Genomic DNA, 18557 nt, shown 5'->3' with positions numbered 1-18557 from the left:
TGAATCGCTATGATAGGGGTAGGGGTAGGGGTAGGGGGGGGCAGGGGGAAGCGGGGGGGACGGGGGGATCGATGGTTGGTTGGTTGGATGGCGCCGTGGGAACTTGGAAGGCGGTATTTTTACTTGATTTGTTAACGGAACATTATCCCCTACTACTACTACCGCTGCTACTACTGCTACTGCTACTGCTACTGCTACTGCTACTGCTACTACTGCTACTGCTACTACTGCTACTACTGCTACTGCGGATATATTTGTCGAGTGGTTTTGAGTGATTTGGGAGTGGTTTTTGAGAGTGCTTGAGAGTTTTGAGTGTTCTTTTGATACCCACGATTTTTGGAGATGATCTTGGAGACGATCTTGGAGATGATTTTGGAGACGATTTCGGAGGTGATAATGCTGTGGATGATGTGGATGAGTGAGTGAGTGCGAGTAGCGCGAGTAGTGGATGGCAATGTGGATGGCAGTGGATGGCAGTGGATGGCAATGGCAATGACAATGGCAATGAAAATGGCAATGAAAATGACCTTTTGACCTATTGATCATCGGTTTGAGGACGGAGTGATCAGACAGTACTATAGACCGGCTGTGACGTTGCGTGGTCAGTGTGGTGGTTGATGGCACGTGATCGGACCGGACTGGTCTGTACGGCGTGGTGTTGGTATCGTTGTGTGGGCTGTGCAGTGTCAAGGCTCAAGGTTCAATGATGCTCAACGATGCTCGCCGGGGGATTCCGAGGGATGCCGGCGGTAGTTAATGGGGCAGTCAGGTCATATCACGTCATGTATTATCACTCACTGCAATCGACAAGCAACATTTTTTCGCGAGGGGCGTGGTAGTGGCCAGTAGTGGCTGGTTCAAACTATGTGTTCTATCACCCTTATAGCTACATGGTTCATATGCGAAAATTGGACTGATATATTCCGCATCACAGGGAAATTCTCATAACGCCCATGTTTCAGAGTCTGGTACGTGATAGGTACAAACTGTCATGCCCTGCAAAGTGTAGTTATTCTCTGAAGTAGTTTAAAAAGACGTCGATATGATGCACATTAATGTAATGCAAATTTTCATCCACCTCAGTACAGTACAGTCAATTCCTCAGATATCATATGGGTCCTCGTAATCTCCAAGCTCGTCACTGTCTCCGTATGTACTCCATGCCTTCAAAGTTCAAAGATGTCCTCTGAGTCCTAACAGCGGACTCTCTTCTCGCTTGCGCTTGCGCTTACGAGCTAAGCTTGATTCTTGGAGCACGCAGTGACGCAGGGCGAATCCATTGATACCCAGGTTCCTGAAAGTTGAATCTAGGGATATCGCCGAGATTGTCCCAGATGCGATGCAGCTTGGTACGCCCGTATCCCCTTCGTATCGTCTAGATACTGTGTGATCTGGACGGCAAAAATGATGTATACTTCTGTAGCGTCGGACCACATCGATGTTTTCGTTGTCGTCGTCGTTCACCGATCCTAACTCACCACCTTCCGACTCATCCGACCCGCGGGTCGGATGGAGAGGCAGCTGCTGCAGCCGACCGGCGGACCGCACCACAGGCCCCGTGGGGCATTGCGGGGCGCATGTTTTGCACCCGCAGTTCAGCTGCTGGCGGCGGATCGCGGCGGATCGCGGCGTACAGTAGCTCCTCGTGCGCTAGTCCTCGAGCGCTGGTCCTGTCTCCCAGAAGGCGTGGAAAATTGCCCACGTGTGGTACGGCCCTTCTTTGTACATTATCGCCGCGACATCCCCACTAACTAGCGGCCGAGGCCGTGGAGGGAGCCGCGGAGGGAGCCATGCGGGTGGAGCATCAGGGTGGAGCGGACAGTTCATGTCCGCGCCACCCTACTCCACCGCACAAACGGTGGGGATTATCGACCCATGGCATTGGGGCTGCAGCCCAGTCACTGGCTCAATGCACCCTCCAATACTTAGGGCGGGAAACCCCGCCGAAATCATAGTGCTCCCCTTCTTCTTGGTCCGCAGGTCGAACAAGCTGGCAGCGCATGCTGCGGCGGACTGGAATTGTTTCCAGTTGCAAAACTGGTGGGTCACCAAACTTCAGCATCTAATCTTCCCTTCAAGGTCCGATCAATAAGTTGCATACACGGAAGGGCAGTGGGGGCTTAGAATTGTCGCTGTGATTATGTGAGGTATAGTGAGCGAGTGAGAGAGTGGGACATCAAACACGTGAATGCTTGCAGCAACATTACGCTCATCGCGTAACCTACCCGGCCCAGTCTCAAGATACATAGCCATGTGGGTGGCGCTCGCTAGGTACTAGACAGCCTACCTAGACTTTACAACTTTGCATGGCGAGTTACCGTGAGGCTTGAGACTTCACGGCAATCCGGAGGCTTAACTGAAAGTTTGACGGACCTTTGGAATCATGGGGGTATGGAATTAAGGAGACAATGAAAACCCATGCTGAGAGAACTCGGTGAAGTCTACATAGATTCTGGGTGATAATAACTTTGATGTTGTCTTCTTTCTGCAATTATAACCTAGTTTTACCATACTATGAGTTGACAAACCACTACTGGTTTGCTCGTGTCGTGACCGGGATGACAGCAGACCGAGATCTTGAGTCTTGATACCTAGGCTTACTACGCTGAGAGGACTGAGCGAACGCTTGACAGACCGTTTTTTGTTTTTTGTTCATTCACTGATTGTATGCAAATTTGACAGACCGTTTGAGGGAAGGTGTTGTGGGTGTCGAATTCGTTTGTGAGTGATATCTCAAAGTTCTCTGTACGGCGAAATGAAACCCTTGCCTTTGGATCCGGGCTTGGAGACTGAATCCTACCAGTCGATGGTGAGATAGTTCTACGCAACCGACAACTTTTTCATCCGTCAGAGGCTTGAGAAGTACTACTAGTATAAACCTCCTCCCCTCGAGCTCGCAGACGATGTCTCCACACTCACCACCCATCCTTCTCCCATCCTTCTCCCGCTGCGAAAAGGACTGGCCGGACGCTGCCGAGCGATGCCTTTGTCGACGGTCTTCCCCAACGACCTCCACCCTACTAACACCGACATCCACGGGAAAGCTTTGACAATCATGCAGTGTTCGACATAGTCCGGACTGGACTGACTGCTAAGATCTGGTCCAGCCCGGCTCCTTGAACGGACTGCGTAAAGGTAGTTCGCCCAGTCGATGGGTTTCGTTGACTAGTTGCGGACTGCAGTCGACTACAGTCGGTCGGTCCTGCTCTCGATTTTTTTGGACACCGCTCCCGGACGGGCAGCTAAGATACAGTCCGGTCCATTCCGAGGCTCAGGACGGACGGACGGACTGGAGTGTGTCTATCACAGTGACAATCAGCCGGCGTGATACACTAGGGTAGCTACATATTTTCATCACTTACACGAACCCCTCGGCTACACGTTCGAAACCGCCTTTCAGAAGGCAAACCCCGATGATCCGCTTCACCTCGGCAGTCCGACGGCCTGCACGGCCAAAACGACTGCTTGCACAAGGTACAATTCCTCCTCGAGGGCAAGACATCACATCCCTCTGCCTGCAGGCTGCAGGCTGCAGCATCACTCGCTAACGGACCGCCATTCCATCCGCCAGCGGCCACCCCCCTCCCAGTTCCTGCTTAATGCACCATAGACGCTGACTAGTTACGGTCAGACTCACCAGTCCTCCGGCACGGACCGATATCACCGGTCTACCTACATGGCGCACTTCTACCGCCGCCACGAGCAGCCGTGATTACGTGAACATCTCGAGGACCTCGTACTCGAGAGAGCTGCTAGGCGGGTAGAATAACTGCCGCCGAGTGATTGTCATGAAGCAGTACGAGCGTGTACTATGTAGTACTCACATAGCAGCTTTACGATCCTACGATGTCCTATAGGTGTCACGGCTTCTTATGGTGGAGGTAGAAAACGCCATGCAGGCAGGCGTATCGATCCGTGCCGGGTGGGAAGGAGGGAGACTGCCGAGCTTGGCTGTGGTGGAGGTCTGCCGTCTATGGAGTAGTAAGGAGGAACGAGAATGGTGGATGGTGGATGGCGGATGGCAGGGCGGTCCGCTAGCCTGGTGAGGTGCTGGAGGCAGGGCAGCGGGATGTGATGGCTTATCCTCGAGCCTCGAGGAAGAGCTGTGCCAGCGATCGATGGGATCGTGTAGATAGGCCGTCAGCTTGGCGAGACTCGAATTGACGTGGATCATCGAGTTTGGCTTCAGTGTTTGGGGAGGCGGTTCCGATCCCCGGACGTGTATGTACCCAGCTGAGGTATTCGAACTTCGAACTTAGAACTTCGTACAAGTGATGACTTCCGTCTATAGCCTCCCCAGCGAAGGTGTACTTCCGGTAGCAAAAAGTGGGGTGCGATTGATGCGGGAAGAACACCGCGGCCATTTGCCCACCGAATAACAACCAGATCTTTGTTCAATACCTATGCCCAATTTTAGAAACGTCTAAAGAACACGTATTTGCATAAAGACAGGAGCCGTGCCGTCTCTTGGGGTTGACGTTTGACCGTTGGTGAGGCGCAGAGTTCACAGGAGCAGGAGCAGGAGCACGAGCACGAGTACTCAAGAATCAAAGCCGGGGATGCGCCTGTAGTTATACCTACCTAGTAGAGACATCGATGGCGGCCGACCCCGCGTCTTCCAAGCTCCAAGCTCCATGTTCCCATGTGCCATTGTGGATGCCGTTTTCGTTTCGTGACCAACGGATCCAAAGTTCAAACTATGTACGGTGGGCTCTGGAGAACTCGGAAGACGGAAGGAAGCAAGGAAGGATGGAAGGCATTGGCTGTAGCCTGTCCGCATCGGAGGCGCTGCTCGATCGTTAGGATTTCTTTCAATCGCCCGGAACGGAATGCAGCCCTTCCACCGTGTCCGCTGTCCACTGTCCAGGTATGTAGATTTGGGGATCGTAACTTCGTGGGATCGTGGTTCCTAAGCAGCGGCGAGCGCTAGGCGGTCTACTATACCTAGGTAGGATGGTCTCTGCTCTGACGGGTACGTCTGGCAGTGGGCACATAAGTTGTGCAGGCCAAGTTTCGGCATGCTCATGATGCCCACTTAAGCGGGACACCGAAGAAGAGGGGGGGGGAGAACGTCGGCATGGGTACCGTACCACAGCACCGGCCGGCCCTAACTAACAGGTAGCGATGTGATGAACCATCAACCATCAACCGTCAACCGTGCACTCAGCCCCCCAACCATCAACCGTCAACCGTGCACTCAGCCCCCCCCCCCCCCCCCCTCCCCCCCCGCCAGGCGTTTTCATCTCCACGCTCTCTCCGCTCTCCGCTCTCCCCCAGGCGGCCCCCCCACAATATCTACTCCACGTTTGTACTCTAGGTAGAGTACACGGGGTGTGGGGGGAATAAACCACATACAGTTGTGCACGGCGAAAGTGGGGGGGAAGCGGCCGTTTCCATCTGTCCAAGTTCCGAACGAATGATGATAGATACGAGGCGCGCACGAACCCGGGGCGCGCATCGCATCTCATCTCATCATAAATATCTTCGATCTCCTGGATGCGATGCCAGACCAGACTCCTCGTGTTGGTCGGGAACACGTTACACCGGCATAACTATAGCCGCTCGCTCGCGGGTGACGCAAAAGCCAAAAATGCGACAATAATTTTCGGTAAAAAGCTAACGAACCTTTGGGAGCGCGCGCCAATTCTTGTGCACTGTGCAGTGCACACTGGCTTTGTGTACGGTACCTACCAGGTAACCATGGCAGGGATCGAGAAGTGGGCAGAAATTTGTGCCAACCCAACCCAACAGATCAGACCGTGCGGGGTCGTGGTCGTGGTTACGGTGAGGCGAAAGGATGGATGGAAGGGAGGGATCTCGTAGTTGCAGCAGCAGCCTCGCGGTTCTGTGTCGCGACCTAGAGTAGATCCATACTCGCGACCGAGGTCTCTGCTCTGCTCTGCCCTGCTCTGCTCTGCTCTGCTCTGCTCTGCTCTGCTCTGCTCTGCTCTGCTCTGCTCTGCTCTGCTCTGCTCTGTGGACTGTCCGTCTCACGAGCCACGAACCGATCGGCCGGTGTCGTGTCTCGCGAAGATCGGAGTAGAACGTGTATCTGCGTTACGGAGAGCCAGCAGCGCAGGATACTGAAGGTATGTACTCTATATAACTGGTGCCTCGCGGCGAGCGAGGAACGCGCGCGGGCGTCATCAAGCGTCGTGCGTCGTGCCCCTCCCCCCACCAAGAACGCAGGACTCGAGCGCGAAGAAGAACGCGTGCCTCGCGAGTCGCGGCGATCGCGGGTCTGGTGTGGAGAATCCGGACCCCACGAAAACAGAGTGGCTCCCCTCCCCTCGCGACAGGGGAAAATCCGCTTTGTGATATGACGGTTCGGAGAGGGGGGAGGGGGGGAAGGGGGGGGGGAACCACTAGGAAGGAAGGAAGGAGCCGGCCAATCAGTGGCGGCCATGTAGAGGGCAAGTGCTCACGCGAGGGGCGATGCACCCTGTCTCGTCTCGCGCAGGACGGCTACCATACGCGAAGGAAAGGAAAGGAAGGGAAAAGGAGGCGCACCGAGCAACGCTGCTCTAACAATCTAAAAGCGAGATGCGAAGCAATGCAAAGCGAAGCAAAAAGCAAGGCGGCTGATTTGATTGATTGATTCGATTGATGCACCGGTTCGTTCGTTCGTTTTGCCTGCCTGCCTGCCTGCCTGCCTGCCTGCCTGCCTGCCTGCCTGCCTGGTAGAGCTCGAGCTCCGCGGACACCACTCTAGTTACCTAGCTTCAAGCTCGACATTGCTCTCCACACTTACCAACTACCCAAGTACTCCACCTACTCTACAAACCTCGGGAAACAGGTCTCACTTCCTGTTCGCCCATCCGTCTGCCCCTCCCGCAGCAGCAGTCCGCTCACCATCCTCCGCACCCCCTCCTCCCCTCCTCTCCCCCACTCGTGTGCCAGTCAATTGGCCTGGCCACTGTCGACAATCCGCACACCACGCATTCGCCTTCGTTGCCCACACCGCCCACACCGCACCACACATTCGCCTTCGTTGCCCACACCGCCCACACCGCACCACACATTCGCTACGGACCCACGGGACCTACGGTACCACGGATTGATTGGCATGGATTGCGCACGGCGTATGTCAACATCTTCGCTCCCTCCCTCCTTCCTTCCCTTTCACCCGCGCGGCCCTTCGGTGCTAACTCACGCGCGTCGAATCCAGTCTTTAGGCGGATCTTTGGGCGGGACAAGAAACCGACACGCAGCATGGTCATCTCGAGTCCGTACGAAGTCCACCACGTCGACGGATACCGCATGCAGGGTTCAGGGTTAGTTTTTTTTTCGTTCCTGGAGTTTTCCTGTCGTTCCCAGCCCAGGATCGAGCAGGATTCGAGCAGGATCGAGCATGATTCGAGCATGATCGCGCATGCAAGAAAGAAAAGAAGTTCGGACGATGACGGACGGACGATGGACGGACGATGGACGGACGATGGACGGACGGAGAACTGAACTGAACTGAACTGACGTGGATACATAGCGACTTCGACTCGGCGCCCAGGTCAATGCTCATCCACCATCCCAATCCCGATCCCGCGGCGACCGCTGAGAAGACGACCACCACGAGTGAGAGGAGCGACAGGAGCGACAGGAGTGAGAGGAGCGAGAGGTTGTAGCACGCTTGCCACCCGGCGTGGCGTGTGGTATCGTGTCGTATCGTGACGTGACGCGGGTGTTCTTTGGTCACGTCGGATCGGCGGGGAGGGGGGATCGCGAGAGGGAAGGGAACGGGGGGCAAAACGCAGGTTTGTCGTGAGGGCGGTTTGGCGCGAGTCGCGAGTCTCGACACTCGCCTTCGCCTTGATCGTCTGTCCGTCGGGTCTCAATTCAATCTGCGCATATCTGCGCGTTGGTGGGTGGGAGGAGTTTTGTGTGGGGTTTGAGGGGGTTCCTTCTGTCTGTCTGTCTGTTTTTCAGAGGCAGGCGCATCATACGTACATACATTACATTACATACGCCTCTGCACTTCTTTTTTGGTTTTTGGTTTTCAGTTCTTTCTGGGTAACTACTTTGTAGCAATAGGAGTTTTCTGCTTGTAAGAATCCGATCATCATCATCATCATCATCATCATCATCATCATCATCATCAGCATCGTGTCTTCCAAGTTCCCACTTCCTTCCTGACTCCTGACATAACAGGAGGGTTGAGAGTTCCCCCGCCCAGCCCAGCCGCGCGTTCGTCGACGCGTCGCGACTCGCGACGACTCGGACCAAACTTGCCGCTGCCCCTAAACCTGCCTGGGCGCCCTGAATTGGTTAGAACTTGGAAATTGGGAAGTTGGAAGACTGTGAGTGAGTGAGTGAGTGAGTGAGTGAGTGAGTGAGTGAGTGAGTGAGTGAGTGAGTGAGTGAGTGAGTGAGTGAGTGAGTGAGTGAGTGAGTGAGTGAGTGAGTGAGTGATCGGCATAGCCTGGCTAGAGTAAGTATGATACATCTCGAAATTGTAATTTCGAAGTGAGGTAGGTATATGGGCATGGCTTTCGACGTGTTTGACGCATTCTACGTGAGCAAGCCAGGCGTTACTATGCTTTGCCGTGTTTAAATGACAAAGACTCAATTCGTTCTCTAGGCGCGACAATAGAGAGAGTATGGGTATAGTATGCAGCAACGAAACCTCCCCCATTTGCAGGTGCCCACTGCCAGACGTACCTGTCCGAGCAGAGACCATCCTACCTAGACCGCTTCGCGCTCGCCGCTGCTTACAAAGGAACCAAGATCCCACGAAGTTACGATCCCACGATCCCCAAATCTACCTGAACAGTGGGCAGTAGACAGTACACACGGTGGAAGGGCAGCATTCGGTTCCGCGCGATTGGAAATCCTAAGTTACTAACCAGCAGCACCTCCAATGCGGACAGCCGCTGCCTTCCATCCATCCATCCTCCCTTCCTCCCGTCTTCTGAGTTCTCCAGAGTCCACACCACAGAGCTCTCCTAGTTACCCGTCATCTCAAGTATTGCCCACCAATACAGGAGCAAATTACAAAACCTCACCGCTAAGCGAGAATAGGTAGGTAGAGCCCTTCATTAACTCTCACTCGTTTCTGCTTCTTCCAGTCGAGTGCTTCACACGGTTTTTGTCCCGTACGGGTGACGAGCTGTGTTCGCAGCCATGAAGCTAACTAGCGGTGTCCACATGAGCGTCGCACGTACTATGTGCCATCGGCCAGCCTGTCAGGCGGGATGTTGTAACGACGTCAGTAGATGCGATACCTATGCTGCTCTGCAGTGAGTCGGTGAAGGCATATATATCGGTGCTGGCCACTGGACAGCAGCAGCACCGGGGGAGCACTAGGGAAATGGCGGAGTTGAAGTGGAGCAGCGTATGTAGCTGCGGGTGTGTCTGCCGCCAACTCCACGAGCGCCATTGCGCGTGTCGGGTGCCGGGTGTTTGACTGGCCGACTACATAGGAGGTACCTAGGTATGTCGATTTTTATCATCAGTCACAGTCAATCACTCTAATTGGCGAGGGAAAAGAAAAAAAGGGTGGAAGAGTTGGATATGTAAGTAAGTACATCATCACCGCTGGTGAAGCTATAGACCGAAGTCATCACTTGCACGAAGTTCGAACAGCTCGGCTACTGTATTGAAGGGGGGGGGGGGGGGGGTAAAAAATACGCTTTTGTCCGTATCAGTACGGTCAAATATCGTAACACGGTCGTGTAACAGCATACTAGTCCCTCGCTGTCCAGAAATCCCCGCAGACTGCAGGCTGCAGCCCTTCCAGTGACTTGGCAGCCTTGGCACGGAGGAGGTTCTGGACTAGAAGCTTGTCAGATAGACTTTCAATCGACACACCTAGTTGCGTACAGTGCCAGGTGGCGACCACAATATATCACGAACCCGCCCTCATCGAGGAATCTTTCTTTCTCCTTACATATTCTATCTTCTCTCCAATCATTGACCGAATCTGAGCATTGCGGCTTCAGTCTTCGGCAACCTACCGTCAGGTCTAGGAGCTTTGCCTGCAGCCTGCGGCTCTGCCTGAAGTTCGACGTCTACTTCTGCAAGTGGGTCGAGGAGAACGGGAATAAGAACCTCACGAGGAGGGTAGCAGCAATCGGCATAGACGTTGTCACTCAGTTCTTGGCCTTGTGCAAAGAGGTCGACAAGGAGTGGTATATACTGTAAACAGCAGCACCAAAACCAGTACGGGGGGAGGAGATATCCGGCAGAGTGGGAGACGCAACCGCAGCTGGCCATCAGCACCCTCAGCAGGTTCCGACTCCAGTGCCGGTATTTTTACGAGAAGATCTACGCAGTCCGCCCTTCTTACACCAAGCTCCGAATACCTACACCGCGAGGAACCGAAGGTACAGCTACGCAGTTTCGGAGATCAGTGGGAATACCTTCAGAATATACTCGACAACAAGGTGGACCCGGGAGAAGCATCAGTCTTCGAGGAAACCATCCTGGAAGAAGACGACGAACTAGATAGAAGGAGCGGAGCGGGAACGAGGGCCCCTGCTATCGGAAGAGCGAGAAGTTGAGACTCCGCGCATGGAAACACGTCGTTACGAGAGCGAGCGAGTTGAGAGCCGTCACGAGAGCCGCCACGAGAGCTCCCGCCCCGCGAGCCGTCACGAGAGCGTCACCCCCGAGCCCCCCCCCCCCCCCCCCCCCCCCCGACTGCCACACCGTGCCCCGACCATGGCAATCGCGTCCACGGTCCCACCGGTCGTTAGCACCGTTCGATTCCCAAGCGAGATCAAGATTCGGAACGAATTCAACTTCCACGGCGAACCGCAAGAGCTAAGATCACTTGATGTCTCGGTCCGGAACTTCTGCCTCGGCCACAACTACCCGGTCTATCGCGGTGGAACGGTGATTTGCTCGGCGGACGATGAGTATACGTACGTCAACTTTCACAACACGGAGGGCAAGTCGAACTATGCGTTCGGTCGACGGCTCTGCGCATCGATCGGAAGTATTATGGAAGGCACCGCAAGATTGTGGTGGGAGGAATACTTCAATAGCGGCGGACCCTCGCCGAATTGCTGGAGGCCTGCCGATACGATCATCAACATCAAGCGCCCCTCCGTCGTCGAAGTATCGCTTTACGAGCTCCTCCGCGAGGAATTCACGTCTGAATACGACTAGGAAGCCTCGAGGATGGAACTGTGGCGGATGCGTTGGGACGCTACTAAGACGAACGCCCTTTCTTTCGCCACGTTCAAGAGCAAGTCGAAGATCCTGGCCAAGCGGGTCGGATTCACATCATGGAACCTAATGTGCGATGAGATATGCAATGATATCGAGCCGGCCGCATTGAGGTCCAGGATTGCACCGATTCCAGAGGAGGATCAGTTCTGGAAACAGGTACACGACCAGTCAAATACATTCTTGGTGGACTTCATGCAGGAAGGCAAGTGCTCGGTGTGTGGAGGCAGACACGAGACGTCAAGGTGCCGACGTGGACAAGCGGCCCCAAAAGGAGAAAAGGAAATGGGTCAGGGAAACAACCAGGGTGCTACGGGATGCGACTGGTGTGGAATATCTGGACACTATCGTTCGAAAACTGCTTCTTGGCCATCACAACTCGGCACTTCGAAATGAAGTAGACCTGACCCTCCTGCAAAACTTAAGAGGCAATGCAGGAAACTGAAGGCATCCATCGCACGCGGAGACGTCCCGGCGGATGAGGCGCAGAAGAGAGGGGGACTGGGTCGAGACGGAACGTCGCGAGGATTAAGGACTCAGCCGACTAGTACCGTGGCCGGACACGGGCTGACCCAGCCTCACAACCAAGGATGCCAAACGCGGGCAGGAGGCTCGCAACAGCAGCAACCTACGCAACGTTGCTTTAACTGCGAAGGTTTCGGCCATGCTTCTACGGTGTGCCCTACGCAGCGTTGCTCTAACTGCAAAGGTTTCTGCCATGATTCTACGGTGTGCCCCAGCGAGAGGGGCGCAGCAGCAGCAACGGACCCTCGGTTTTCAGGAAAGAACAATCCAGGACCGTTGAGGAACCCGGTCAACGGGAACCGCCTCAAACCTTATATCGACCACGAGAATGAACTGGAAATTATTGCGTCTCAGGAGGAGGAAATGCTTCCCAGTAAGAGGGAATACATGTCTACGGGGATGATAATGTTCTGTTGACGAGATGTGCTCCCGGCGCGGAGGTTGGCATTTTTCTTAAGCGGTTGTGCCCACGGGCGTTGATTTGGAGCGTAGGCGGTTGTGCCCACGGGAGGGATGCGTTTCATTGCCTTTCATCTGTTGGACTTAAGTGGGGAGGAGGTGAAAAGTTCTGCGACGGCTGTTCTTCAACTCATGTTGTTGCGAGCTTCTGACGTACTCGGGTGTCAGGGAAAGTGGTGCACCACCACTATGAAATTCTAAACGCCGTAAAAAAAATATATGGCACCAGACCAGATAGAGCAAAACGAGTGATCGAACGTGATTTGTTTGTATGACTGGAGAACGTCGTGCACCACCCCTTCCCACCCAACCATCAATATGCTGTCGGTGCTCCTCTAGCATCAATCACCGCCTGCAACCTTTCAGGCATACCTTCTACCAATCTATCTAACCTTTCCTCTGTTGTCAGGTTTGACATGGAACTCTTTTCTCGGGACCCGTTTGTGATATCCCATAGACTTCACCGCATCTCGAACTGTCTTAGAGTCGCAGGCATAAACCATTTCAATACAGACTGCTTCCCAGCTAAGACGTTGAGTACGGGAGTCGCGGGTAACAAAAGCTTCGAGACGGGCTTTCTCTGCGGCGTCGAAGATTGAGGGTCCGCCGGATCGTTTTCGATTTGAAGGAGTGCCGTACTGGTGACAACACTGATAAATTCTCGAGGCCGTGCTTTTATCGATCCTGAGTTTCTTTGCTATTTGCCTCCAGCTCCATCCCGCTTTCTCGCGTAGCGCAATGATCTGTATTCGTTCGTCCCGAGTCGTTTCTCTGTGACTGACACCTTCCGGTACCGGATCGCGGACTCCTTTCTGCTTCATGCTTTCGTGCAGCGATGGACTTCGTATAACGACCGAATGTACGAACAATAGACTTCACAACGACAGAATTCGCACGACGATGGTGGGTGGCGGCGTTGAGTTTGCCTTACACACAAGCCGAATATTCGAGAATGTCACCATTACATCACCAACACGGCCACCCACCCAGCCATGGCGCTTAAGGCGGTGCACCACTTACTCTTGCACCCCAGTACATGCTGCAGTCTGCAGAGGATATGTACTCCACATCCTCCACTTATGTACTCCACATACTGTGGCTCGGCTTCGAGGTAGCACAGCATCGAGGTCTTGTTGGCTGGAAGCGAAGGTCTGGTTGCTGGTAGGTACGCAAATTATTGACTTTTTTTTTGGCTGTAGACTTTGGCAGAGCTGTAGATGTATGCAAGCCCTTAACCACGGCTTTTATTGTGCTGTTGAGGTAGAACGGCATTCGCGAAAACCATTGGCTAGGTACCTAGAGTACTTTACTACTTTAAGTCAGAATATGTACCTACCGGTCTGAGGATGTGGGTGTGGGCACTCGGTGGTGGTGGGCACTCGGTGGTGGTGGGCACTCGGTGGTGGTGGGAGGTGGTGGTGGGACCGGGTGGGTGTTCGTGAAGCCAGTCAGCCAGCCTGGCCATTCCGCGGCGCTAACCACAATTCACATGAAGGACGATAGTTAAATACGCATATCCATCCCTCCATGCATTCCTCGAAACATCACCGTTGTGTGTTCGTTGTCCCCCTCCTCCTTCTATCACTCTGTGTAAAGCCGACCTATTGCCGCTAACCAAGGCGCAAATCTGGGGTTGACGGCAATAGTTGATCGAGATCAGAGTGGCAGACGGGGAGCTTGACGATATCGTGTCCAGCTACCGAAACACTACGCTGACTCTACTCTACCCTAGGGTGTTGTTGACGTATCGTGCCCAGCAATTTATACACCACTCCAGAGTGTGAACGCCGGACGGAGGTTCGCGAATCGCAATCTCTAACCCACCATTGTTGGAACTTGGAGGTTGCCGTGAGGAAGAAGGTTACGGAGATCCGGAGAGCCACGTTATAAAGAAAAGCAAAGGTACCCACATACAGGGCGCGGGGGGTGGCCCATCGATCAACGTTGCGGAACATTGACCGGTATTCAAACAGGTTCCCTAAGCTTACTCGTAATTCGTAACTCGTCAAACACTCAGAAAACCACCACCACCACTAACGAAACCTAAAACACTCTGTGATTATTGTAAGTAAGTCAGATCTCTCCATGCTCATCCTCATAAGAAGCCCCCAACCCCAGGGTTCCATACATGTGTTGTACGAGTTCTCAGCCAATAAAGCCACTCGTCCTACCCTCATCTCCCCTCCGGAATAGGCCCTGATACTTATTCCTCCAGAGTCCCGCTTCGCAGTACCCACCAACAAAACCATGAGCACGGGCCCCATATTTTCCATCGTCTTCCGCGAACGTCTCCAGAGGGCCGAAGACGAGTACTTCCGGCAGGCATCGCCGCGGCCGCCGGTATTTGTGGTGGACGACGTTCGGAGGAGGTGGTGTGGTGGGCTCGAACTCGGAAGGGAAGTGCGATCTGGCGGCGGAAGTATTGTGGACAGTCAGAGGGGGGAAGCGAGTCCCGAGGGTAGTGATGGGCGACGGCTGGACCGAGTCGCCGGCAGTCCCCAAGAGTGAAGAACAGCTCTTCTCGGAGGAGGAGGAGGAGGAGGAGGGCCGTATGTCGCCCGATTTTGTCCCGTCGTCGTTGTCGTGGTGGCTAAATCATACTGTGCGACGGACAGTGCTATTCTCGTTGTTTCGGTTTCGTGCGGGTTGAACACTACTACTACCTCCGACGTCCGTTCCTGCTCCGAATCTGAACCTGTATTTCTTCGACTCCACTCGTGCCTTTCGTCGTCGCTATCTGCGGTGGTTCCCCTCGGCGCTCCGCGACATCGCTCGCTACTGCTACTGCTACTGCTACGGCGTTCGCTACCGCTCCGTGGCTGTGTCTGTGCCCGTGGGCCTTCGACGCTCATGGCTTCGTGGTGCACCACCGCTACAACATCGTTCGTTACCGCTTGGACGTCGAAGACGTCGGCTTGGGACGGAAGGCACTCCCTGCAGTGCATCGGGATGTGCGGGAGGTGGTGTGCGGGGGGATTTCGGCAGCGTGGAGGCCGTGGTTGGAGTTGGCGTACTGTTTTGTTTTGTTTGGCAGGCATACGTGCTCATGTATTTCTATGGCGCGAAATGGGATTGCTGTTCGATTTGTGCACATACTGGGTATCGTTGGCTACCTCGTGGTGGGGGAATTGAAAATTCTGCCTTCTCGTGAGATGTGCTGGGCTGTGTGGATTCAAGCCCGAAGGCGGAAGATGGACCGTGAGCGATCGCATCATAAGCTGTAACGGCCGAGGGAAGGAGAACACTCAAGGAGAAAGAGGAGATAGTGGTTGATCGTCCACTTTGAAGAGGATGATCAAGAAAGAAGAAGAAGACCCCACCATGCCCGCCGACGTTGATTCCCACTACTAACCACATTCGGGGTTTCCCGCCGAAAGGAGTCCCCTTCGCTTCCTCCTCTTCACCGACAGCTCCTCCTCTCGCCGACATCTCCTCCTCTCGCCGAGATCTCCTCCTCTCGCAGACATCTCCTCCATCGTTCCGCCACAGTACGTCCACTAGCAACTCTGGTAATACGATTTGCACGATTCCTTACAGTTCAACGGTACATACAACCGGATCTCGCCCATCTTTCCGGCAAAGCTCCTCAGTATATGTAAAACTCGTCTCAACAGGCCCTCCACTTCAAATGCAGCTCAAACAGCGCGTTCCCACCAAAGTCGCCCGTCATGATACCCCTCTTGCCCTTCACCCCATTGCTAGTGACATAAACCTCCGAGTTAACATTCAGCCCCGCGCCCTGTCCGCACGACGACCACAGCTCCTCCACCTGTTCATCAAGCTCGTACTCCCTCTGCAGCGGCCCCCCGAACTCGACCTCACTAGCGACCGTCTCGAGCTCTCCGGAGAAGTAGTAAGAGATCCTATGCCTTCCGCGCACCCCCTCCTCAAGATTCGCGAGGCCGCCGAAGTGCTCGCGGTCGACCGCGTACTGCGTCCCCGCCGCATGCGTGATCGCTAGGTTGATCTGGCAGTACGTGCGCTGCGTAGTCGTGTCCCCCGAGATCGACGCCTGGAACGCGCTGCTCGCGAATACGATCGTGAGGTTCTGCGTGGGTGTGCCGTAGACCCATGGTTCGCCGCCGGTCTGGGGGCAGCCGGGGCCGCCGAAGGTGAGTTTCGAGAGGGAGGCTACGGGAGCGACGGTGTCGGCAGCGGCGCGCGGGGATAGTGGCGTGGGGGTGCAGAGGACGAAGCTGCATAGCCCAATGAGAAGGACGGGGAGGGAGAGGAGGGCTTTCATGATGCGGATCTGCGGAGGGAGTGTGGGTGGGACTGGGTGCTGGATGCCGGTGAGATCAGAGAAATTCCCCGGAGAAGGCGAGGGGGATATCGCCTTTATACCGTAATCCGGGATCCCCTTCCCTTCCCTTCCTGAGCTGGACGCCGCCTTCATTGCGATTATTGCGATTCCCATGCTTCGTCAGTCTTGTCCGTCTCGACTATGCCCTGTAGGCTGTTCCTTACCCGATGCCATTGACCATGGTTTCATGGATACAGCAAGTTCACCACTTTCAACTACAACTCTACGAGCTTGCGAGTCGCCCAGCGGTGGACCGGCGGTGCTGCTGGCGTAGCCGGGCCGGGCCGCGGTTCGCACGTCTCATATATGACATTGCTCGCTTGAATAGGTGCTACATAGTCCCCGTTCCGGTGTCACCTCATTAATCAACCCGAACCAAGGATCGATGCTTCGCGACTTGAAGGGCAACTGTTGGAACCTGGTGCGATATAGGTACATACCGGTACCTGAGAACCTTTGAGCGGGACGGGGGTGTCGGCTGTATGTACGCTATGTACCTGCAGATATTGCATGCCCGGATCCACAGATCTACGCTCCGCTCCGCACGGACAGACGGACGGATCCGCGGGAGATGCGGGCGATGCACTCGTCCTGGTGGCAATTTCGGTGCAGGTGAAGCTTGAAGCTTGAAACCTGAAAGGCGGAGGTCGAATGTCGCTTCTGATTGACTGCATACGGTAGCTGGGGATCTACAAGCGAAGATGGACTTCAACTTAAAACTCTTGGAGAAATCTGGATCAATTGCTGCGTGGTTACAGGGATGGTGTAGAGGCAACTCATAGTATGTATCTCAAGCCATAGTTAATCTCTTCTCAAATTCATGAATTCAAAAATCCCCAATCTCCCGATGTTCTACTTCCACAACACAATCTTCTTCCCAGTTGGGCGCTCTCAAAGGCCATTCACTCCGTAGAATGGTCGCCGGAGATGCTTCCGCACGGAACAGAGCATAGATTGCCGGGTTTGCGCTTCTGACTTCTCAGCAGCCATCCGACCCAACCACATCATTCGTCACGTGACATCATCTTATCAATAAATCCATCGCTGACTGGGGCCAAGCACCCCGCACTCCATCGCTCGCTAAGAAAACACGCTTGCTGGTATGCATGGTGATCCTCCCCATTCAACCTGACTGGTTTCTCCACCCCACGTCACTCTGGTTCCTCATCTCTCTTGCTGCGATCGACTCTCTATCATCCGTGTCTAATCGACTACCGTCTACTGGCCGACAACGAGATGGAAGGAGGAAGCCGGGCTGGGGGCGAAAAGTGCTGACGCGTTGACGAGTCCCTGAGTGTCTCTAGAGGCATGTGTCTCGCGAGTTGCACTAAGCACGTCCATGGTCTTGCTCCACCAGGCATGCAGCTCAGGACTAGTTTCGGCACGGTCGCTCGCGTCGATATCGCTTTTCTTACGGGGCCGCGGACGGCAAGACTACAGCTGTGCTCTATGTACTACATCGAGGGCCCCGGGCTAGACGCGCACACCGGTTGATCGGAAGCTGGGCAGGCAGGACGAGATCACCGAGACTCTGGCGTGGGCGCTTGGACGATACGGACTACCTATTAACTAAGCGAAGGCTGCGATACTTGATTTACTTGGGATTTCTCCTGTCGTGATAGTTGTTTCTTGCTTGCTTTTGTTTCTTGAAAAATGTGGTAGTGCTAACGTATCTTTGACAAAATGCTAGCGATATCGTATCAGTACGGTCAAAATACGTTTTTTTTGCCCTGATACGATATCAATACGTGTGTGGCGGGGGTAGGTTGGCAAGTGTCAGCAGCTTGGAGATGCGTTTCGTGGATGGTAGGCCTGTTATCCATCGCGCGATGATGTTGTAGGTCAATTGTAGTGGTTCGAGGACTGCTTTGGTGCCTGTCCACATCACCCGCTTGGTGTACAGGCACAAAAGCAGTCTTCGAACCACTGCAGTTAAACTACAACATCATTGCACGATGGATAACAGGCCTACCACTGGTCTCACCACCCCAATACACTGGTAATTATCTCCCCAATGGAGAACGGGCTACGACAACAGGCTGGAAAATGAAGAACGAGTCAGAATAAGTGTGCGGATCACCATTCGGGCATCGTGCTATTATAGAGC

The 18557-nt window shown here is 54.4% G+C and overlaps 3 protein-coding genes across 3 annotated transcripts; all 3 read right to left on the bottom strand.

The window, feature by feature from the left end:
• Positions 1-142: 142 nt before the first annotated feature.
• BZA05DRAFT_438527 (uncharacterized protein) lies at positions 143-817 on the bottom strand (the record flags this gene model as incomplete). Its single annotated transcript, XM_051486501.1, has 3 exons — positions 143-242; positions 328-535; positions 799-817. The coding sequence occupies 3 exons, from the start codon at positions 815-817 to the stop codon at positions 143-145; spliced, it is 327 nt and encodes a 108-aa protein (XP_051336458.1).
• Positions 818-12438: 11621 nt separating this feature from the next.
• BZA05DRAFT_407833 (uncharacterized protein) lies at positions 12439-13098 on the bottom strand. Its single transcript, XM_051484661.1, has one exon. It carries the CDS (start codon positions 12966-12968, stop codon positions 12531-12533), a length of 438 nt encoding a protein of 145 aa, XP_051336457.1. The 5' UTR covers positions 12969-13098; the 3' UTR covers positions 12439-12530.
• A 2656-nt stretch (positions 13099-15754) lies between these two features.
• On the bottom strand, positions 15755-16390 carry BZA05DRAFT_342266 (uncharacterized protein; the record flags this gene model as incomplete). Its single annotated transcript, XM_051481025.1, has 1 exon — positions 15755-16390. One exon carries the CDS (start codon positions 16388-16390, stop codon positions 15755-15757), a length of 636 nt encoding a protein of 211 aa, XP_051336456.1.
• Positions 16391-18557: the final 2167 nt, after the last annotated feature.

This window comes from Tricharina praecox, assembly GCF_024521635.1.
Source record: "Tricharina praecox strain CBS 144465 chromosome Unknown BZA05scaffold_26, whole genome shotgun sequence".
NCBI classification, from domain to species: domain Eukaryota; kingdom Fungi; phylum Ascomycota; class Pezizomycetes; order Pezizales; family Pyronemataceae; genus Tricharina; species Tricharina praecox.
The sequence above is the reverse complement of the archived record's forward strand: the minus strand, read 5'-3'. Positions and strand labels throughout refer to the sequence as shown.

Bases quoted from the DNA above. Each gene is read 5' to 3' on its own strand.
- BZA05DRAFT_407833 (XM_051484661.1), bottom strand. From the start codon at position 12,968: ATGAAGCAGAAAGGAGTCCGCGATCCGGTACCGGAAGGTGTCAGTCAC.